Source organism: Osmerus mordax, chromosome 4 (genome assembly GCF_038355195.1).
Source record: "Osmerus mordax isolate fOsmMor3 chromosome 4, fOsmMor3.pri, whole genome shotgun sequence".
NCBI classification, from domain to species: Eukaryota; Metazoa; Chordata; class Actinopteri; order Osmeriformes; family Osmeridae; genus Osmerus; species Osmerus mordax.
Window position 1 is genome coordinate 10,781,084 of NC_090053.1, and position 23,917 is coordinate 10,805,000.

Here is a 23,917-nt window from a genome sequence, read left to right on the forward strand (position 1 = left end):
CGAGGGGCGTAACAGCCTGTGTTCTGCACCTCTGTTTCACCAACTGTCTTTGGAGCTAGGGGAGCACTGAACTGGCACCTCCCAAGGTTTCTTCTATTTTTTCTCAAATTTTCCTTGTCTTTCTTGAGGGTTTAGGTTGGTTGAGGGGCAGTTATATGGGCGTATCGTATGTGAAGCCCTCTGTGACATGCTTGTAAAACTGGCTATACAAATAAATTGTATTTGAATTTGATGATCCGTCGTCCAATGCGCACTGATATTTATCCATTGTTGAAGAATACGGACGCACCTAGCTGTATTTACATTTGCAAGTAAAGGGTCAAGAGACTGGATAGTTCTAAAACAAAAGGGTTTATTGTCCTGTTTACCAAATGATGGCCTGATAACAGGGCAGTTTACACCCTTCTCTCCTAACTCACTGGACGACTGGAACAGAGATGTGTGAAACATAGGGCTGGGCAGTAGGCCTATGTCCTAAAATGTACGTAATCACAGGATAATTTTGTAGCACGGACGGTAATGCTAGGCTATATATCAGGATATATTATTTTTATATATAAAATGTTTAGTCCATTTGTTTCAATAGAATGCAATCCGCACCGGCCATAATCTACCACACTCGACCGGGTTTGGATGGAGTAGGCTACGGCAAGTTTGTCGCTTGAATTAAGTTTGTTTATATGTGTTGTCCATTTTGTCAATTAAAAAACTTTTTAGTTACGAAGCATTTGTTTGTAGGAGTAACTCAAGTTCCGGACAAAATTATAGTGAGCTAGCCTACTGACCGTCAGGGGCGGATATAGAACCATATTCATGGGGTGGCAAGAGGGTGGCAGGAGATTTTGAGGGGTGGCACCCCGTGGCAGAAGTGTGTGAGATAAAAATGAAAAATCTAAAGGCTGTTTAACATGTATGTAATTACTGATTGGAAAAAAATCGCATTGTAAAAGTTAACATCCTTCATATGTTTATCTATCTGCTAAATGCGTAAAAAAAAAAACTTTGCATCTTGTGGGGCGCACAGTTGGCAAATCAAGAGTTGAGTAGTGAGTGACGAGTGGTTGTCAAATTAGGTGCGTTCTATGGAAGACCTAGTATGGGGGGTGATTAGTGCCCTCACACTCCAGAACAACATACAACCGTCGCTACGCCTGACAATCACGGACGCCGCTACGCCAAGCGTCTGCAATCACGGACGCCGCTACGCCAAGCGTCTGACATTATGTGGATAGCTAGGTAAGCAGCTAGCTCACCATTATGCCATATCGGTATTATCAGAGAATGTCTAGTATTATCATCTCGTGCGACCGGAAGTGACCATGTGAGGCGATCCTTCGATTAAAGTCAAGTTTTTTTAACATCTGTTGTCAATTTTGTCAATTAAAAGTTGTAACTAACCAAGAAATTTCACCCATTCGTTTTTACTTTGAAACTATAATTTAAAAAGCCTTAAGGAAACTGTGCAACTGGCTGGCTAGGCAGGCTAGCTGTCATTGGTGTTTGCCAATGTTATCATCGTTGTTGAGTAAGAATATGATAGTTTGGAGAATAAGTAAAAACAAATGTGTATATCCTTCACTAAATTGTTAGTTTACTTGCTGTGCCAACTAGCACTAAATCCAATATTTATATAATTTTTTTTTAAATAAAAGTAGGACTCCAGCAAATAATATTGTCCAAACATTGAAAGCAGGCACAAGTAACTTTAAATGCAAAAACATAGTTTATTATCAAAATAGTAAGATAATCAATACGTTATGACAATGTAACAAAATCAATACAGAAACAAACGCTACCTTCAGAGCAAATAATAACAAAGGTATTTTAAATGCAAATAAACATAGCGCACCTAACCTGAGCAAGTATAGGAGGCTAATCAAACTCATTGGTTTAGCTTCTCCTTTTGTAAACCCATCCTGCATACTAAAATAGCGACGCCGGCTATAAGAAACAATTGCCTGACACATACAAATTCAAATGGCAGGACAAGAGAATATGTAAACACGCCAAGCGTCTGACAATCACGGACGCCGCTACGCCAAGCGTCGGCCAAGTGTATGGAAGGCCAAGTGGGCAAGTATTAAGACACCCCCGTGTGTCAACCACGCGTAATTGACGCCGACTTTGCATGCAAAGACGGCGTCCATTACGCCGACTTCCATACAAAGTCGGCGTCTTTTTCGCCTCAAATTGAACCTTGTCACAAAGCACGCGTCTAAATAAACGCGTGCTTTTTTGAGACGTGTCTATCAAACCACACGAAATTAACGCCTGGTTTGGCTCAATCAGCGTCTGGTTTTCTTGCAAGTCTGCTTTCTTGAATCTCCGATGGGAAATTACGACAACAATTGTAACATCTAATACGTAAGTAAAGTAGGTCTTAGGATGCTCGTGCGAGCTAGGCTACTATCAAATACAATATTGGTTAGCTAGTTAGCTAACCAATTGCAATACTCTATGATATAACAATTGGTGCAGAGACAAATAAATGCAGTAATATCAGGCTGTCTGGCTTGGAGCTTTGTGAACTTCCCTTGCACTGCGATTGCGTTGCCTCAGTATTGTGCGCAAATGCGCAAACTTTGTCATTTTCAATTGCATATGGTTGTACATAATAAAAACGAAACAGAGTTTCAAGTTCAAGTCTTTTAATGTCAGATGCACAGACCAACACAGGGTCAGACTGTGCACTGAAATTCTTAGGACAAGACAACGCAAAACAACCTGGCATAACATGACAAATAAGTACTCAGAACAAGTGTACACCTATGACAAGCTAACATATAATAAACCTCCTAAATAAATACAAAATAAACACTAAACCTATTCCCCCAGGACCATGATGCCATATAAAACTACATATAACAGTAATTGGTGCCAGTGCAAACGTATGTAGCCTACAGTTACAGGACAGTATGTTCAGTGACAGGACAATATGTACAGTGATTGGAGGTAGCAGTTATGAAGTGATAGGTTCTCGTGCCAATATATTGTGATGCCAATTTGTTGACCGGTCATCTTCCTTTTATAGACCTAGAAAAGTGAAATACACAGCCAAGGTGACAGAAATAAAGGTTCATCGGCTGTCCTTCACATTCACACACTGTTGTCTTTATACTTAACCCTTGTGTTATCTTCGGGTCATTCTGACCCATCAGTCATTGTGACCCACCATCGTATTGCGACAAATTTACCTCATACAAAAACAAAGTGAAGCATTTTCTTTTAACCGTATGGCTGTCTCAGACCCCCCACATTGCGAAGGTTAAAAGAAAATTATTTTTATTTGTTTTTGTATTGGGTAAAATTGGGTAAACACAACGATGGTTCGTTATGAACCTTTGGGTCATGTGACCCGAAGGCGGCACGAGGGTTAACAGATCATCTATGATGTCCCAAAGGCCCAACTCCTTCTCAGGTCACCTTCTGGCAGCAACCATGCAGCTGGATTTCACTGTGCAACCAGGCCTACCCAAGCTGCTGCTGCTAGGCCCAGGGTTGATTGTAATGGCACACTGGGACTTGCAGATGACCTGAAATACATATTTTTCTTTCTGCTGTGTAAGATGTAGGCCTACTGCTTTTAACTTTAGTTGAATGCTATTAAACACTGCCATGGTCAGCAAACACTAGCCATTGCTCTACTTCAGAAAGGATACTGTTCACTGCTGTATGAGTCAATAGGACATTACCTGAATGACTTGTAGTGATCGGGAGGTTATGCCTGTTCTGATGATGGTATAAACCATGTTAGATTGTTGGCTCTGTGCATTGTTTGGGTCTCCTCTCTCTGTGTTCTGTTTCTGTGTCTTTGGTTCTGTTGCAGGATGGCAGGCAGGTAGAGGAGCTGTGATTGCTGCAAGGGCACACCTGTGACCTGTGCCTTGGTCCTTAATAAGCTGTGCCCTAACAAGCTGGGTCTCTCCATTACTAGCAGGAACATCAAATCTAATCTTCCTATGAACCCAGTTAACACAAAATATTGTACACTGCTAATCATCAGCTAACTAAATGGTAGGTAAATGGACAATCAAGCTTGATATGGTATAGTCATGAACTAGCACTGTTCAAAGATGTCCAACCTAAGTTCTCAATGTCAATGTCAGCAGAAAAACACGAAAGAGCAGAAACCTGCTCTCGCAATGCAGTGTTAGTCTACTAATAAAATAATTGTGATAATTTTTCAACTTTCATTTATCTTCATAGCGCCCGCTCACTAGGGATGATTTTCCATAACAAATTACGCAATGCGCCCTCTACTTTTATGAGGTGACCTGACGCTCAGGTCGTTGACCCTTTAGTTACACCATCTATATGGGTAACACAATTTTTATTATCTGGGAAATCACACCATAATCTTTTGATACATTTCCTTCTCATGTAATACACTTTCTCCTACATTCAGCCTAATAACATACTCCAAACTAACACAATGTACCATCATTAGGCTACAGTGTCTTGGTAACGGGTGAAAAATACTAGATTTGAACTGAGCTTCCATTCTGGGATACGACTGCAGATGCATTGATTACAGAGAAGTTAAAAGAATTATAATAGACATTTTTGTAAGTCCATCGGTAATATCTGTAGGTTGCCACCTACACTCAGAAGCCAATGCTACTTAGAAACCCTTTTAAAATCAAACACTCTAAAAGTAAGGTTATACAATTTAATTTGATGTCTTTAATTCAAATATGCCTTATGTGTTACAGTGTGTGGTGGCGTAGGACCCAAACGCAGGAGAGTAGCCAGACATTGCCTCAAACAAAGGGTTTATTCTTTTAATTGGGAAACAGACAGGGTCAGTAGCGGTCCTCGTACATATGGTGCCCTAGGCAAGATTTATCAACAGCACCCCCTCTTCATGCTGCCCTAGGCGGCTGCCTATGTCGCCTATAGGAAGGACCGGCACTGGACAGGGTACTCACGTTAACAAGGGTAAGGACAAGACTGGACAAAACAGGAACCTAAAATACACAGAACCAAACAAGACACAGGTTTACATGATAATACAAACAAGAACTGAAACCACTGAATGAGACACAGGTGAAGACAATGGCAGACACGGACACAGTAGGGCAGGGCAAAACCAAAAACGGGGTCACGTTTGTGGCTGTGACATTATGCCTGCCCAAAGGTGGGTGACTGTATTATCCTAGACTCCATGTACTGTTTGAACTGTACATGGGTTGTGTGTATGGGCAGTCTCAGGGTTATGTCACAGGTGTTGGCCTCTGGGCACACCTTTGGTGCTGGGGGAGGACCAGGGGGAGATGGAGAGAGGCAGAAGAATTGAATATCCAATACAGTGCCAATACACACATCTGTATAAGACCGACATGAGGTGTGTAGCCAACCAGGGCTTGTTTAATGCTGTCATAACTTGATTCATAGGAAGATTAGATAAGAACTTCAGGAAGTGACAAGCCACGGTAATAAGGATAACAATGTATTTATTTAATAAAAAGTGCTTACAAAGAAATGGTTGGTAAATTAGAAGTGTATGGAATGGGTGTGGGATCAGTGCAAGTGTAGAGTGAATAGAATCATTACACACTAAAAAGCAAACAGTGATGATGTTCCTGCTAGTAATGGAGAGACCCAGCTTGTTAGGGCACAGCTTATTAAGGACCAAGGCACAGATCACAGGTGTGCCCCTGCAGGAATCACAGCTCCTCTACCTGCCTGCCATCCTGCAACAGAACCAAAGACAAAACAGAAGACAATGGAGAGGAGACCCAAACAATGCACATAGAGCCAACAATCTAACATGGTTTATGCCATCATCAGAACAGGCATAACCTCCCGATCACAAGTCATTCAGGTAATGGTAATGTCCTATTGACTCATACAGCTGTGAACAGTATCCTTTCTGAAGTAGACATGGCAAGTGTTTGCTGACCATGGCAGTGTTTAACAGCGTTCAACTCAAGTTAAAAGCAGTAGGCCTACATCTTACACAGCAGAAAGACAAATATTTATTTCAGGTCATCTGCAAGTCCCAGTGTGCCATTACAATCAACCCTGGGCCCAGCAGCAGCTTGGTAGGCCTGGTTGCACAGTGAAACCCAGCTGCAAGGTTGCTGCCAGAAGGTGACCTGAGAAGGAGTTGGGCCTTTGGGACATTGTATGTTTACATTTACATTTAGTCATTTAGCAGACGCTCTTATCCAGAGCAACTTACAGAAAGTACAGGGACATTCTCCCCGAGGCAAGTAGGGTGAAGTGCCTTGCCCAAGGACACAACGTCATTTGGCATGGCCAGGAATCACACCAACAACCTGATTAATAGCCCGACTCCCTAACCGCTCAGCCATCTGACCCCCAGTCCAGTATATGATCTGTTAAGTATAAAGACAACAGTGTGTGAATGTGAAGGACAACCGATGAACCTTTATTTCTGTAAATTTCTGCAAATCGTTTTCTGCTCCTGCAATTCTTGTTCTGCTCCTGCTAATCGTGAACACATTGGTGTGTTTACATTTCCTGTACAACCTGTGCAGAAATGCTGGACTGACAGATATAGAGGAGTTTGACAGCAGTCCAGCTAAAAAGAGCTGCCTCTCACACACATCCTCATCTCCTGGGACTACTCTTCCACTCAAAATGAGGGTCGTTAACCTTGTACGTCAGACAGAGCAATACTGTGTTGGTATTTGTGTCTCTTTTAGGTAAGGGTTTTAGCATAGGAAGGTCTTTGACATGGGCTAGCACTGTGACAAGTAACATTTCATAGACTATAAGATGACACATGCTCGCAGATGCTTCAATACATCATGCAACAACATGAACATCATTCAGCAACATATTATGCTTGATGTTAATAGTATACATGTCCTCTAGTGTGTTGGTTCAGGCCTGCCTATTACAGGACAATGGAACCAACTAGTTAGCTTTTTATTGGTATATATTTATTTTTGCAACCATATTTTGCAGCTACTTAGAATTGAAGACGAATTACAGTTTTGTGGTTTTATTAAGCCTATGCCAAACCTCACTATCAGACGTTTCAATGGATTTAAAGGGATAAATCCACAATATGGATCTATGATCCATATTCAACATGAAACAGGGTTATAGGACAGAGTACTATGCCTAGGTTAGTTCAGATGGAGTTTTCAAAACAGCATGCATGTTTTCTTGCGAAAAAGATGTCTCATTTGTGTCTGTCTGTTTGGCCATCTAATGTCTGTATCAGCCGTATACATCAGCCTGTTTGTCTATGTGTTCCAAGGGCCCAGATCCGTCTCTGGCATATCGACCAAATCTGGAGACTGACTCTAAAGACCAGGCTGAGTACAGGAACTTTGAGGTGAACGTCAGCTCGTCTTCCAACAGGTCGTGAAGGGGGTCTTAAGGGTTTGTTGTGGGTACTTTGTGTGCACAACAGTGTGTGTGTATGTGTGTGTGACAGAGTGGGAGTCTGATCGATTGTGTGTTAAACACGTACAAGCTGAAGCACACCAACCAGACCCTGGACTTTGTCAAACAAAAGGTTTGTGTGCTGGGAGAGTATGGCAAAGAAAAAACACTCTGCTCCACTCGGAAAAGTTCATTTTGTACCAAGTCATGTTTCACAGAAATCAGAACAGAAATGTTTCGAAAGCAGATACGCAATGTGCGGAAGAAAAGGACAGCTGAATACGCCCACCTGTAATACTACCATGACCTTCTCTCTCTCTCCCCCTCGCCCTCTCCTCCGCCTCTGCAGTACTCTGATTGGTCCAACTGTGGACATGCCCAGATGGGGGTGATGGAGGCCATCATGTCTTTGGACCAGCTGGTGGATGAATCTGATCCTGATGTGGACTTTCCCAACTCCTTCCATGCCTTCCAGACTGCTGAGGGCATACGCAAAGAACACCCAGACAAAGGTAAACGTGCACAACCTCCAACACACAAACACACAAGTCTAACAGGTCCCCTCCCCTAGACTGGTTCCAGTTGGTGGGTCTGATCCATGACATCGGGAAGATAATGGCACTGTGGGGGGAACCCCAGGTGAGAGGTGAAACACATGGACTTACTTAGCCAGGCTAGGCCATGATAGGCTAAACTAGGCTAGGCTAAGATAGGCCATGCTAGGCTAACTGTGATGCTGTATTGCAGTGGGCTGTAGTCTGGGACACATTCCCAGTGGGCTGCAGGTTTCAAAACGGCATCGTCTTCAGAGACAAAACGTTCCTGGACAGCCCAGACGAGGAAAACCCCGCTTACAAGTACAATAATGTCTCTCTTCAAACATCCCATCAAATTGGTTCAAGCTGTGGCCCTTTGATTCAGGGTCTCCTTCCTTCTGTGTCTCTCTAGTACTGAGTGTGGGATCTACAATTCCAACTGTGGGCTGGACAATGTGCTGATGTCCTGGGGCCATGATGGTGAGTATCTACACAGCAGATACAGTACCCTCTGACCTCAACACGAGAAGCATACTCCCAACGTATCTTGTTTTTCACCCTCTACAACATCCGGAAGATCAGGAGATACCTGTCTGAGCACTCCACCCAGCTGCTAGTCCAAGCACTCGTCCTCTCCAAGTTGGACTATTGCAACTCTCTGCTCGCTGGTCTCCCAGCATGTGCAACCCGCCCTCTTCAGAGGATTCAGAACGCGGCGGCCCGCCTGGTCTACAATCTACCCAGACGCTCCCATGTTACCCCGCTCCTCATCTCTCTCCACTGGCTACCTATCATGGCCCGTATCAGATTCAAGACCCTGGTATTGACCTTCCGAGCAGTGAACGGGACTGCACCCGTCTACATCAAGTCTCTCCTGCAGCCTTACACCCCCACCCGCCACCTACGGTCTTCTTCAGACAACCGCCTGGTGGTCCCACCGCTCAAGACCGCCCGGTCCCAACACAAGCTCTTCTCCTGTCTGGCCCCCCAGTGGTGGAATCAACTCCCCACCTCCATCAGAGACACTGACTGTCTCTCCACCTTCAAGAAAAGGCTCAAGACGCACTTGTTCCGGGAGTACAACGGTACTTAGGAACGGTTCGCTTGACCCGATGTTAGTTTCCTCAAGGATCACAATGACTCTTGCTTAGAGACTTGTTGCTCTTGTGGTTAGTGGTAACTGATTTAGATTTTTGGTTCTCGCTGTGATATATTGTTTTATTACTGTTGCTTGCTTTTTTCCACAGGTACACTTGCACTTATAGCTGTTCATGTTGTTTGGTTGTGACTTGTTTAACTACATGCTCTTATGGTTCTTCCCTTTGGCACTTACTTTGGTTGTTCACAATGTGTGCTTCATGTTTTGGCTACTCGCGATGTTTTTTGGCTATCTTGTTGTTATGATCAGTGACCTATGCACTTTGTAAAGCTCTCTCTTGGAAGTCGCTTTGGATAAAAGCGTCTGCTAAATGAATAAATGTAAATGTAATGTAATGTAAATGTTTTGTTCCAGAGCATCTCTACAGTCATGAAGTTCAACAAGTGTAGGTGAGGGAGTGAATGACCGAGTTTCACCTGTTTCCACCCTCTCCCCCAGGGTCTCTATATGATCCGCTTCCATTCCTTCTACCCCTGGCATTCCCATGGCGACTACATGCACCTGTGCAATGACAAAGACCTACACATGCTGCCCTGGGAATAACATACACCTGGCCATGGAACAGCTGAGCAGCCAATTGTCCAATTACTTTTGGTCCCTTAAAAAGGGGGGGGGGGGGGGCGCACATATAAAATGTGTTGTAATTCCTACACCGTTCACCTGATTTGGATGTAAATACCCTGAAATTAAAGCTGACAGTCTGCACTTAAAGCACATCTTGATTGTTTCATTTCAAATCCATTGTGGTGGTATACAGAGCCAAAATGATGAAAATTGTGTCAATGTCCAAATACTTATGGACCTAACTGTAGGTCCCTCTAACACACGTGCTCTCTAAATGGTTTGTTGCCGTTGTCTCTGATCTGACCTTTGTTCTGTGCCCTCTACAGTAAGTTTGACCTCTACACTAAAAGCACAGATCTGCCTGATGTTGAAAACCTCAAGCCTTACTACCAGTCTCTCATCAACAAGTACTGCCCTGGAGTTCTGCGGTGGTAACTGAAACACACGCTCTAAAGCACCTTCCCTTTTTTTCCTTGTGAAATGCCTATATTGTTCATACAATTTTGATTAATTAAACAATTAAACAATAAAAAGTAAAAGTATGTGACAATTTTTGCTTTATTATAAATGATACAAAAAAGTGTCCAAAAGATATAGTTTTGCGATGTACTTTTTTGCAACACTGACAAAAGTAGAAAAAAAAACCATTTGTGGAAATGGGAAATAGTGCAGTTGGTTAAAATACTTACAGTATCTTAGAGGCATAGCAAACATTTAACACACACAAGACACAAAAACATGGAACTATACCAAAAGGTATGTTCTCTTGATTGTCAGCATAGTATCAAAAAGAACATGATATTTTTTTACATATGACACTTTCTATCATATGTTCTCCTCCATTGTCTGATTCTTACCACAGAAGTGCCCCTATAATCATGACAAACCGAGATTGACATTATCAACCATGACAACACGATCACACGACGTACATAATACATCACCAAACATCATCTTGGCACAACTGTAACCAGTGGAGACAAGCAGAAACAGTTAGAAAATGGCTAGTAAGATATCTGTAGGCCATACAGTCTGAAAGGTAGAGGATGCAGAATATTTAATAACTCACAGGCAGGTGTGACATGCGTGACAAATGTTTTATTTTCTCAGACTGAAAACATGAAAAATACAATCTGTTTTCTAGTCAGAGAAAATAAGACAAACAGGTAATTTGGACAGATAGCCTTCAACTAACTGGGGAGTTGCCCTGCCTCTCATCCTCACACGTAATATTTCTCTTTCGTAGCATTTCCATGTCATCCTTTTCACTCACCTTGCCCTCTTCTTCCTCATCATCCTCCTCCATCTGCTTGTCTTCCTCTGCTACACTATTTCCTTCACAATTCTCTTCCTCTACTGTATCATCTCTCAGCTCCTTCCCCTCCTGCTCTTGGTGCTCTTCCTCCAGCGAGGAGTTACCATCAGGTATGGTGTCCGTGTGGTCAGAATTGGTTGCGGTGGGTTTGTGTTTGTGTTTAGTAGCACAGGAGTGGCGCAGTCCCCGGAGTAGACAGATGGTGGCACTGCAGGCAAACAGGCTCCAGAGCAGCAGAGGGGCCGACACACCCCTCACCTGGGAGCGTACCCACCTCACAGCCTGGGCCAGAGGGGCTTCTGGAACACGCCGGGGAGGAGACCTGTCCTGTCACCACACACCATCACAACACACAGTCAGGTTACAAGTCCCTACACACCAGAATGAGACCAATACCACCTCAAAACCAGTGGGCACAGCAGTTTGTCAGTGCTGCTGATTGTGTTTTCCTACATGCTTGTTGTTTACGTTCTGGTGTTTACCTTGAGCCCATGCTGACTGAGCATGCTCTCCAGGAAGGTGTCACCCAGGTGCACTGTGGGATAGAACTCCTCTGAGTACACCCTCCTCCACCATCGGTCAGGGTACGAGCTACGAACAAGGCAGAGTGTGTTACATACAAGCACACAAAAATTCAGGTAAAAGAGAGTGTGTGTGTGTGTGTGTGTGTGTGCTGACCCATCAGACTTGGGCTCTGTAAACCAGTATTTGTAGCGGTGGGCTCGGATGTAGGAGGGAGCCTGCTGCAGGAATGGGTAGCGAGACACATCGGACTGGATCAGCTCAATGACTGGACGGAAACACAGAAAAAAAGATCTGGTTCACACACGGACTGTCTAAAAAAAAGTGTGGTGTGTGTGTGTGTGTGTGTGGGAGGGAGTGAGTGAGAGAAAGAGAGTGAGAGAGAGAGAGCGAAACAGAAAGAGAGAGTTTGAGTTTCAACACACCTTTATTTGTCCCTTATGGATTGGCTGGACATTACACTATTCTATGTACACACAGAGCACAACAATACATAAAAAAACAAAACAAAAAACCCAATTCAAACACACACAAGACTAGCCTGGCACTGCCCTCCTACGTACTTCCGCTCAATTTAGATTTTGCTTCTGTACTAGGTCTGGGAATTCGGCATATAAGTCGGTTTTCTCAAATCCATTTTTTGTATGGCCAATCAGCGAACAGAGGGAGTGGCTGAGAACGATGACGTTGATGTCGTGTGCTAGTTTGAGTTGTAGTTCAGTAATGGCGGCGGAGAAAGATGCGAGCAAAGCCATTCATTCGGTCTGTTGTGGCAACGCTGCCGAATATCCAAAAGGTAAAGCCGGAGCAAGAACAATCTTTTGTTGGTGGCCATGATGTTTTGGCCCTCCTCCCCACGGGGTTCGGGAAAAGTTTGATTTTCCAGCTACGACAGCTAGCTCCATTACAGTAGAGGACTTGGCTAAGGCGAACGCTAGCGATTGGTTATGGCAGATCAGAGTGGCTCTGGGCAGATCCAATAGTTTTAAACTTCATCAGAGTACCCACCTTCAAGGAAGTTAACGCTTGTCAATGGAGCGATCCCAGACCCTCTGTACAAATGAAATGTACTAGGGTCCGGTTAGGACCAGGCTAACACAAGACAACAGGCATTAGCACTAATTGACACAAGCAGAACGTCTAGCTTAAGGCATCCACAAACACTAGTTCCTCCTCCTCTATGCAACAGAGTGCTCTTTCCCACCCCCAAATGTGTTTGAACTTAGCAACATCCGTTGCTAAGTTCAAACGGCTTTGTAAAACCTGTATTCCCACCTTATCCTAGCCTTCACCAAATTTTGCACCACCCCAGTGTCCACCTTGCATCTTCTACTGCGGTAGATTGCCAACTTGGCCTGTCCCAATGCATCTCGTCTTTTTTCCAGTAGGGATGGCCTACAATGAAACCGGAGATACTAAAGACATCTCCCAAAGCCCGGAACAACTTATCTAGTGACAAAAGAACTGTATGCGCAGTCTGTCGCATTCCATGAAGCAGTGGAAAATTGTTTCTCTATACTCACAAAAAGGACAAGTTCTCTCTCAGTGTTTCCCCTAGGTTTACCAAGCCCAAGTATACTGTCTAGTGTCACCATTTAGATTCCGCCATACATCACATAGTTCATGGGCCTCAACTAGGCGCACCAGGCTACAGCAGGAGGCCATGTGGGGTTCTGTATGGTTTCTGTCTGAATCACTTATCGTGCTGTTAAAATCCCCACCAAGAAATAGATACTCCTCCATATTGCATTCAGAAAGTGTTTCGGACAACTTGTCCAAAAGAATCAGCCGTTCTGCGGCTGCCATTGGTGCATAGACATTTACAAAATACACGTTACATTTTCAAACTTAGCTTTCACTTTTAACAGCCTGTCCTCCACTTCATAGGAGGCTGGTGAGAAGTTTTTGGCGGACAGTATTGCCACCCTAGCACTAATGGAAGTTTTATGACTGAGTACCCCATTCCCCACCCACTCCTACGCCAATCTACTTCATTGGCAGCATCGCTGTGGGTCTCCTTATCAAGATAACATCTCGAGGCTTCACCTTTATCAGCTCATATAAAGTTGCTCTTTTTTTGGCACTTCGGCCCCGTTAAGGTTTAAAGATGCAATCTTTATATCCACCATTAGACAGTTTGTTTAACATACACAATATCCCTGAAAAAAATTAAACCGAGCTCATGATTGCGACAATTGAACTTCATTAGCAAAAGGTGTAAGTTTCAGTTTCTGTACAATTTTCTTGAGCCTGCAGACCTGTTGGCTCGTCATGGACTCCCCTTCAGTAGTTTTCATGAGCGAGATGGCAGATTCAATAAATAAAAAAGTGTCAGAAAAGTGATCTCCCACTTGCACATTCTTTTTCCCCTTTGTGTTCTCTAGAAAGGAGCTTAATATGCTCTATTGTGCACCCGTTGTCTACCTCCTGCTCGCCAGGGATGCCTTTTTAGCTGACTGGCCCGCTTGGTCTTTCTTTTAGGTTTCAATCCTGTGTCTCCCGTTCCTGACTTTTGCTTGGTTGTAGGGACTTTGAGTGCTGCCTCTTCGTCCATTAGTTTGGTTTCCTCATTGGTTAGTAAAGACTCTGCCACGGCCTCGGCCGTTTCCTTGCCCATCTCGTTATCGTCCTCTTCGCTCTCCAACTCCGGCCTACTGACACTCGCGTCCTCTTGCCCCACCTCCTCCCTTCCACCGTTCACATCAATCTCACCACTACCCGCTTCCCCTCCCGGGGCTTCATGTCCCGTCTATGGGGCATCACTAGGGCCTTCATCTGCCTGAGCTGGGCCGTCAAGCTGTTGGTCTTTGCTCCCCTGCGCTGGGCACGAACGCACTAGATGTCCCTCCCTTCCACATCCAAAACCTTTCATCCTTTCGGTGGTAGAAAAAAAATCACATAATCATAGCCTTCCATCTTAAATCTGAAGGCAATGTTTAGCTTTCCATAATCCATTGTTAGTATCATGTGAACTTTTCTTCTATGCGATACTGCGTGTCTCATTAACACAGACTTTCCACCCATGGATAGTTTCTTGATCGCCGAGACTAGCTGACCATGTCGGGATAGCTCCCGTTCTAAAACAGCGTCTCTAAGAAAAGGAGGCACATTGGAAAGCGTGACCCTTTTAGCTGGGTTTGTAAGGGGAACACTTGTGTTTGGGTGTCCTTCAGCACAATCCCCTGCTCTACTAGCATGTTTGCTTTGTGTACAGCATCAAGAAGCAGTACTATTGCGCTATTCATCCAGGAGGCGTTTTTTACACTCATGTACCCATGTAAAAAAGTTGGCTGCAGATTCCCGATCTCCCCACCCCCCCCAAGCCCCCCCGAAACCAAACCAGTGCTTGTGACGAACAGACCAGTGACACAGACCTGGTAAAGGGAATACAGTATGAAAAAACAGCAACACAAACCAAACAGCAGGGTATCCAGCCACACTCACAGCCACCCTCCAGACGCTCCGCACACTCACTCCCAGCATGCAACAGCAGACAGACAGGCAGACAGACAGACAGAGAGAGAGAGAGAGAGAGAGAGAGAGAATGTGTGTACCGTCTCTCTTGCCCTGCAGCAGTCTGTACACGAGGCTGGTGAACCACGGGGCCTGTGTGTGGGGTCCCAGGGCAGCAAACCACATCTGCCAGTCCAGCCTGGGCTGGTGGGGAGCAACCACCGCAGGGGGGGCACTCATGTTCCCTGGCTTATACATGAACTCGATCTCCTGCAGGTGGATGTGGTTGCAGGGTTAACAGGTGTGCTACGTATCCACTGACCGCACACAATCCAATAAACCGAAGCCGGACCATTTAAAAAAAACAAGCCCATCCCTTGCTTCCCCCTCTACTCGTTCCACTCCGTACTCCCCAGTCTCTCACCGTCCACGTCACTCTGTCCATGCTTGCCTCGATGACCACCTCAGGTCGCCCCCCCACCCCGGTCATCCTCCTGAACAGGCCGTAGGAGTTGACCAGCTGGTAGCGGTCCACCGCCTCGTACGCCCGGCGGACCCCCGGCCACAGGCTGGCGTTAGAGTCGTACTCCACGTAGGTGAAAGGCACCTGGAGGGAAACAGTCAACGCAAACACCTCACTCTTCGTCCTGTAGAATGTCAGAGGTGGATGCACCCGTTTGGCTCCGATCCCTAACGTATCACCCATGCAACATGTGTGGACGAGGGGAGGGGGACTCGACCAGCCAGGTCACTCACCAGACTGACGGCGAAAATGGAGGCAGCAGCAGCAGCAAACACTATCCACTGTAGAGTCCCCCAGAATCTCTTCAGAAAGCCTTGAACACACGCACACCTGAGAAAACACACACAAACAACCGTTGACAAGACTTTTTACACACCTTTGTAAGTTCCTTTGTGAGGACACACACCTGAACATGGCAGTGACCGCCTCCCAGGTAAGAGAGAGGATGCCCAACCAGACACTGGGAATGGTGACAGTCTTCAGGAACTGGTTAAACTGGTGGTAGGTGAATGCTGCAAGATTGAAAAAGCAAAACAATCTCAGATTGGTACTGTCTAGACACACACACATACACGCATATATACACACACCTGTCCTTGAGCGGACACTCCCTTTGTCCCAGTCCAACTGCAGCTCAAAGCATATGACTGCTCCATAGAACATCAGAGACCACACTGCCAGCTCCACCATCAAACAGGCCCAAGAAAACACCTTGGAACCTGAATGGAAACAAGGAGGATGGACATTACACCCACACAAGAAAATACCTAAGTGTGCATAGATGTGTGTGTATGACCATACCACAGCTGTTCGGTTTCTGTGACCTGCGTAGCCAGAAATGCACGTGTTGATCGTCCAACAGGGACAGACAGAGAGCCAGAGTCAGCAGGTTGAAGATGTTGTAGTTGCCAGACGTGATGATTAACACCTGCAGTAACACCTACACACCACAAGAGGGCACTCAAAGAAACGAAGAGACAAACGGTTTGGTTCCTCAAGTTATCTAATCACGTTTTACGATTGGAAATAACTAGTCAACTCACATGTACACAACTAACCACCACCACCCCCAACCCCAAACACACCTGCATGTAGAAGGCCCCAAGCCTGAGCCTTCGTAGAGGGCACAGGAAGAGGAAGGGTGCTGCGATCTCAATGACAAAGGTGCCAACCACGCTGAGCTTGTGCCACCACACAGGCAGCTGGTGGGCATACCAGGCCAGGGGTGTAGGGATACACTGGGTCTCATAGTGGTAGGTCAGGGCTAAACACACATATTACACTGGAGTCAAGCCAACAAACATACCAGGAGTTAAGAGTCTTGGAGCGCACGCACACACACACACACACACACACACACACACACACACACACCTGTGAGGCCCCACCAGGTGGGACAGCGGGAGGTAAGTTTGACCACTCCAGAGGCAAACATCAGTCTGAAGAGCAGCCAACGCACCAACCAGAACGTTACCGGGTCATGCTCCCTGACCCCTCTCGACCCCCGCACCAATGTCAAAGGGGCTACGAGGACGCACAGGAACCCTGTCTCCAGGAGCAGGTTGTCCCTGAATACCATCAGGGCAAGTAGGGAAAAAAAATAAGAAAATATTGAGAGAAGGTGGCCTAGGAAATAATAATTTGTGTTCATAGTGTGTGATGCTCCGAGGTTGTTTAGCAGTTGTGCTCTGAAGTTGCTTAGATGTCGTCATGACATGGCAAATATAGACTGACTGCTCACAGTAGTCAGACTCTGTCAGACACACACCAGATGGAACCCGTTTGTTAATTAAACACACACTCGGGACGTCACTCACACCCTCCATCACACTCGGTTCGAGAACACTCACCACTGGAAGTAGAGAAAGACCTGGCCAACCTAAGACAGAGTGTTGGAGATTACAAATTCTGCCTGACATACAAAGCTGATAGATAGATGGACTATACCTGCTGTAACTCACCTGGTACAGAGACAGGTACAGCACCCACAAACAGAAATAGACTAGGCTGTCTCTCAGACTCTCCAGCAGTGTAGCAGCCAGGCTAAGGGCTGCCCCTACCAGGCAGAGCAGCTCCATGGCAGTGTGCGTGTCCAGGCCCAGCTTCGGCCCCAGCCATAACAGAGTAGGAGAGGACAGAATCTGGTCCAACAGAGGCTTGCCGCTGTATCTCAGCTGCCACCGTGCAGGCAACAGTCCCTCATTACCATAGAGACCTTCCAACACACATACAAGCATTCACATCACAACGCTGGACTCAACTGGTACAATCTGAATGTGTGCATTTCTATTACAAAATGTTTTTTGTTGTTTGTTTTTTATTGTGATTAATGCACATGGGTGAAGAGAATGCACATCCTGTTTTCTAAAATACTAAACTATTTCCCTAAAGAAAAGACAATGAACACAATTCTAGCCTAGCACTACAAACCTATGAATTCATTACACATATAAAACACACTAGCTGATAAGATACCCAGTAGTTACCAGAAAGTTTATATACAGAGAAACAGTACTCAGTGGTACTGTAGGACAACATTTTGCAACCGTTCTAACTCAAACCCAAGTTACAGGAAAGTAAGTCATCTCTCCAAACCAAGCACTAGCTAAACTGAACGAAAATGAAAACGCATGTTACAGTCAATTAGAATTTATTCACTAGGTCATATATTGTAAACTATAATCTTCATGCGGCATTTTGTGATTTCAGGTCGAGAAACAGCACTTTACATGTTGCGTTTATATATTTGTTCAGTTTAGCTTTTAGTTATATAAGGCACTTAGTGCAAACATTTACAATTAAGTTTCATCTTTGCATCAGCAGTACAGAAAGTTCGAGGCATTTGCATTAAGCTAACTTTAGCTAGGAAGCTAGCTACATCGCCAGAAAGAGGATTCTCATCCAGGTAAAAGCGATCACGTTAGTAATCTCACCTGGTATCTGGAGGTAAAGGGAGACAAAAGCAAACATATAGATGACAGCCATACACCAGAGGAACATACGCCGCGGCAGCATGTTGTGTCCCATTATCTGTGTAGGCTACTTTGTGGATCAGCCACAGCTCTCAACCAACCCGATGGATCTTTGCAAGTATTTTTACAGCTGGACCCTCAGCAGCAGGCTACAAGGAAACTGCTTTCCGGTAGAGTGAACCAAAATGTTTCAAAATAAAGGTCACTACACTTATGGTGTTAAGTCAAATGTAATTCCCCAAATTGGTAGTAAAATTTCAATAGCATGAACAGTTCACAATTAAAGCCAAGTCATATCAATCAAATAAAAATACTGCAGTGAAAATGTTTGCTTTCAATAAGTGAGGCTGAAAAAACTAGTTCTTCTGCCCCCTAAACATGGGGCGTTTTGAAAAATGTTGACATAGAAAGTTTCTCTTAAGACTTTTCGCCAGGCCCAGACTCTTATTTTCTGTACAGGCAGGGGGTGGGCTGTATTATTCTGAGAATGTGCTCACATTGATGAAAGAGTACATTTAATTGAACAGGTCTTTATTCCAATTATCATTGAGAGAGGGTACAATTTCTGGGGATGCAGAATTGTGGTGTGCTTGCGTCGGTTGCAGGTGGGTCCGTTTTTATACAGACATTTTTACAATTGATATTTCTGTAGGGTGATATCAGGTAAAATGGGACACTTTTTGGTAAATCGTTTGGGATAATAATACAATACCATATATGCTTTTTCCATGTGTTTTTATGATTACTAATGACTGTTTTTGATCATTTTGTGTTGAAATTATGTAATAAAATATAATTATTTAGGCCCTACAGTTCTTGAAACATCATCTGTGCCAACTTTTTTTGCACGAGCAGTTTCAGGTAAAATTTTAATATGCTCCAATAACGTTCTTCTTTGTAATTCTGTGGAAATACACAGAACAGCGCGCAGCACATTTTGGGGCGTGACAAAGGTACGTGGCTCCACCTTTTTTGTCTCTGGTCTAAAACCTTCCGTTTTATACGGTGGCCCTAAAGTGCAAAACACAACGGCAAATAGAAAAACACAACGGCAAATAGGCAAAACACAACGGCAAATAGGAAAACACAACGGCAAATAGGAAAACACAACGACATTAACTTCTGACGGAAAAGGTAGGGTCTATCTAGCAGAAGACGGACCCTCCTGATTGGACAGACGGACTCTGTTAGTTTTTGTGGCGTAGGAAATAAAAAAAGAATATTGCGGTTTAAAACTAAACCAATTGGCACTACATTTATGTTCATAATATAACGTTAGGCTACTTTTAATCCAAAGCATGACTGATGAAAAAGAAAATGTGTGTGTGTGGGGCTAGCTAACATCAAGGCCACGAATTTAGCCTTTCCAGGCCGTTAAAAAGCAGACGTAGGCCTATGTTATGTTCTCAATGTTATTACATTACTATGCCTAAGTTAAATGGAAAATATTTGATTTAAGATATGTGAACTCACCTCGGTGCACACTGCAGTTCAGCCCTAACGCAGTCCGCTCATAAAGTAGAACTGAGGATGGTTGCTCCCTCAATTCAAAAGAGGCGGCAAAAAAAAAATATCTTGCTCCCATCTCCGCAAGTTTTTTTTCTTCAACTTTTAACTTACATACCCAAGTTCAATCAACACATCTGGCAGTCAACCATTGAATTAATGCAGGTTTCATTTTCGAAAACTCATACAGTTGAGTCCAAAATCCAAAACTTGTCAGAGCTTTGAGTTGAAAAGAAGTGGTCTTAACTATGGGGCTCATGGGCGTCGTTAGACCCTTTTAACTGGGGCACGTGCCCCAGTATAAATCTGCTGTGCCCCAGTAAAATCCAAAGTTTGAGTTTTAACTATTTACTTTATTAGTCAGTGCATTAATTTAGATTGATAATTCCGGAAAAAAAATACGCAGTATCCCAATCAATGCTTGTAAAAGTGTTTAACCGAAAACAAACCGAATTCCATGTCAGCGCGCTCTTCTGAGCTTGCCAAATAGCCACTGCAGCACGCACACAGAAGACTCGGCACACAAGTCAGAATAGGTAAGAAAACATTACAAAACTAAAGATAGTTTCTAAATGAGATGCCTGATCATCTTATTTTGACTGAAACATAAAAACATTATTACATGAAGCTAAAAAAAACAGTATTTGGGCTCAAATGAATGCGAAAAAATGTGTGCGCTCTCATTGATGTCCCTGCCAAAGCTGATATCAAACTTGCGTCCCTGAACTGTTGTATAATGGGTTAAGCAAGGGGAGTTTAGTAGTGCATTGTGCGCAGCAAGCTTGAATTTCCAACTCTACTTGGCCTGTGCCCCAGTAGAGTTGTATGTCTAACAACACCTCTGATGAGGCTGTAATGTTTTACAGTGATAGCACAGAATGCGCCATGTTTTTGCCATATGTTAGAAAAACATCGGAGATTCAAATGTCCAGCAGAGAGTCAGAATGTTGTCACAATGTAGCTATGATGTCACAAAGCAATGTGTCATATCTGTTGGTCATAATGAGTAAAATAACTTTAAAAGTCTATGTCAACACTGCAGTCACTTTTCTTTCCCAACAGAACAGAGAACATGAGCGGATTTCCAGAAAAGAAGCGGATGGATAAGAAAAAGAAAGAACGGACACCGGCGGTAAAAAGCGGGCCACAGATACTGGCAGAACAGAGATGGGCCCGGAAGATGCAGGCAGCACAGAAGGATGCTGAAACGAGGCTTATAATTAAAAGGTGGGTAGACCTGAAAAAGATCTTACAGAAGCCGCCTGAAAAGAGGCTGGCAGAGCTAAGGGAGGCAGAGAAAAGGCTGGCAGAAGACAGTCGGGACATGCAGAGGCAGGAGAGGTGGAGAGAGTGGAGGCAGAAGGAACGAGAGCTGTGGGAGGCAGAGCAGAGACAGAAAGAGCAGGAGCTCATCTCTAAGAAAAAACTTGAAATTCTGCAGGAGACCAAGACACCTCACACACAGGTGCTTAAGTCTCCTACCATCTTGGAGGAATTGAAGATACTGGATGAACTGCTTGAGGAGGTAAGACTATATGCCAACATGTCATTTGTTTTTTACTTCAGAAAAGTGTCCTTTGTGTTGGGTATTACATTACAGTGCTAACAATTTTCTTGTCTCCAACACAGACAGCAGATATCAAACTGCCATCTATGTCCCCCGTCCATCAGCCAGTCTCCCCAACCCCCACACCCCTCCCACTGGGTAAAGATGGAGCATACTTGGGCCTCACCACCACCAAACCCCTGGAAGCTCAGGCCAGGCACCCCCACGGGGTCAAGCATCCCACCTGCACACCTCTTCCTGAGGACACTCACATCTACACCCACCCCATGGCCAACCAGGAGGAAGGATTAGAGAGTGGACTGGCAAAGCTGCAAGTACAGGAGGCATCTGTTGAGGAGAGTTCCAACAGTGACATGTTGATGAAAATTGAGAATGAGATAAAGGCTGAGGAGGGTAAAGCAACAAAGAAAGAGAGGGAGTTCATAGAAAAGCAGAAGAAAGCAGAAAAGCTGGCGCAGGAGAAGATGGAAAAGAAACAGAGGAAGCAGCTGGAGCAGGCAGAAAAAAGAAACATGGAGATTCAAACTAAGCTGGAGAATGAGAGACGCAAAATGAAAGCTCTAGAAAGGAAAGAGATGCAAAGGTTAGCAGAAGAGCAAAGACAGGAAATGAAGAAGAAAGAAAAGGAAGAGAAAAAGGCAGAAAAAGGACAATTGGAAATGGGGTCTTTGCCAAAATGTGGCTTCTTCGAGAAGATAAAGAGGGCCTTTCATTTCCACTGATAAGAGAGACTTTCCATCTACTGTAACACCAACCGCGACAAACATCAGGGACTGCCTTTCTACACCTTTGCTCAGTCATTTGGATCACTGGCACACTTACCAACTTTCAACAAGCACTCACTGTTAAAACAACAAAATCCTTAAGGAACCTTTGGAGGTTCTTCAATTTTGAACTGTGGAGGAACCTCTTATGGTGCTTTGAGGAACCTTCAAGAAAAGGTTCTTAGAAGAACCCCTTCATTAGGTTACTTGAAGAACCTTTTGAAGCTCTGTGAAGAACCTTTATAGAAGTTGTGTAGTAGTAGTAATAGTATTAGTAGTAGTAGTAGTATTAGTAGTAGTAGTAGTAGTGTAGTTGTAGTAATAATAGGAGTAGTAGTACTATTAGTAGTAGTAGTAGTAATAGTAATAGTAATAGTATTAGTAGTAGTAGTAGTAACAATAAAAACAATAATAAAAGTGATGATATTATTCACCCAACAGTCATTATATACCAGGTTACTTTGCGTTGTCTAGTCCTAAGAATTTCAGTGCAGTCTAACCATGGTGGCCTGTGTACCTAACAATAAAAGACAAAAGACTTGAACAATGTTTACTTGGAATGCCCCCAAATTAAGACATTTTAGGTCAAAAACATTACATACAGTACAGATAGACATAGAAAGTTTCTCTTAAGACTTTTCGCCAGCCCCAGACTCTTATTTTCTGTAGAGTCAGGGGGTGGGCTGTATTATTCTGAAAATGTGCTCACATTGATGAAAGAGTACATTTAATTGAACAGGTCTTTATTCCAATTATTATTGAGAGAGGGTACAATTTCTGGGGATGCAGAATTGTGGTGTGCTTGTAGGTTGCATGTGGATCAGTTTTTATACAGACATTTTTACAACTGATATTTCTGTAGGGTGATATCAGGTAAAATGGGACACTTTTTGGTAAATCGTTTGGGATAATAATACAATACCATATATGCTTTTTCCATGTGTTTTTATGATTACTAATGACTGTTTTTGATCATTTTGTGTTGAAATTATGTAATAAAATATAATTATTTAGGCCCTACAGTTCTTGAAACATCATCTGTGCCAACTTTTTTTGCACGAGCAGTTTCAGGTAAAATGGGCCAGCTGTTCAGGTAAAATGGGCCAGTGAAACTGCAAAGGGAAATAGTAATTTATCATAAGTTTTATGGTTAGTGATTGCAATCACAGCCCGTCGAGTGTTTGGTTCCTTAGGAAGACTCTGAAAAGTGTCAGCATTCCCTGTACAGCCTGGAACACTTCATTTACCACCGTAATCCATTTTAATAGGCTACAATAACGTTCTTCTTTGTAATTCTGTGGAAATACACAGAACAGCGCGCAGCACATTTTGGGGCGTGACAAAGGTACGTGGCTCCACCTTTTTTGTCTCTGGTCTAAAACCTACCGTTTTACAGCTACATTTTTAAATTGTGCAATCAATGACCCCTTTAACCAGCCATTAGATAGGCTACACATAGGGTGAGTCCAGGTAATGGGACATCAGGTAAAGTGGGACATTTATGCATTTTGATGATTTAATATGTGCAAAACCGACATCCAATCACCAGAGCTGATCTGGACTCACAACACTTCTAGTCACTATGCAGTGGTTTTTATTTGTCTGACATCATCTGAGTATGCGTGATCTGGCTTGACAGGAGGTCCGTACAGAAAAAAACGCATCGAAAGTTCA

General features: G+C 43.9%; 2 protein-coding genes across 2 annotated transcripts; one reads left to right on the top strand and one right to left on the bottom strand.

Moving 5' to 3' along the window:
- The first annotated feature begins 6,591 nt into the window (after positions 1-6,591).
- On the top strand, positions 6,592-10,056 carry LOC136941721 (inositol oxygenase-like). Its single transcript, XM_067234278.1, is given in 9 exon segments — positions 6,592-6,624; positions 7,235-7,312; positions 7,415-7,495; positions 7,712-7,874; positions 7,934-8,001; positions 8,110-8,219; positions 8,311-8,382; positions 9,414-9,594; positions 9,934-10,056. Coding segments are annotated over 9 exon segments (894 nt in total). The 5' UTR covers positions 6,592-6,606.
- Positions 10,057-10,161: 105 nt separating this feature from the next.
- lmf2a (lipase maturation factor 2a) lies at positions 10,162-18,501 on the bottom strand. The gene is made up of 14 exons (XM_067234482.1): positions 18,368-18,501; positions 17,396-17,649; positions 17,285-17,313; positions 16,809-17,002; positions 16,520-16,698; positions 16,236-16,374; positions 16,025-16,153; positions 15,841-15,946; positions 15,668-15,764; positions 15,336-15,518; positions 15,013-15,181; positions 11,615-11,726; positions 11,419-11,527; positions 10,162-11,263 (listed from the first exon to the last, which is right to left on the bottom strand). Exons 1-14 carry the CDS (start codon positions 18,459-18,461, stop codon positions 10,808-10,810), a joined length of 2,250 nt encoding a protein of 749 aa, XP_067090583.1. The 5' UTR covers positions 18,462-18,501; the 3' UTR covers positions 10,162-10,807.
- Positions 18,502-23,917: the final 5,416 nt, after the last annotated feature.

Coding starts and splice junctions, on each gene's coding strand:
- lmf2a (XM_067234482.1), bottom strand. CDS start 18,461: ATGGGACACAACATGCTGCCGCGGCGTATGTTCCTCTGGTGTATGGCT. Junction 15,182..15,335: donor TGGACAGAGTGACGTGGACG/GTGAGAGACTGG, acceptor ATCCACCTGCAG/GAGATCGAGTTCATGTATAA. Junction 11,727..15,012: donor GCTGCAGGGCAAGAGAGACG/GTACACACATTC, acceptor GTTTCCGTCCAG/TCATTGAGCTGATCCAGTCC.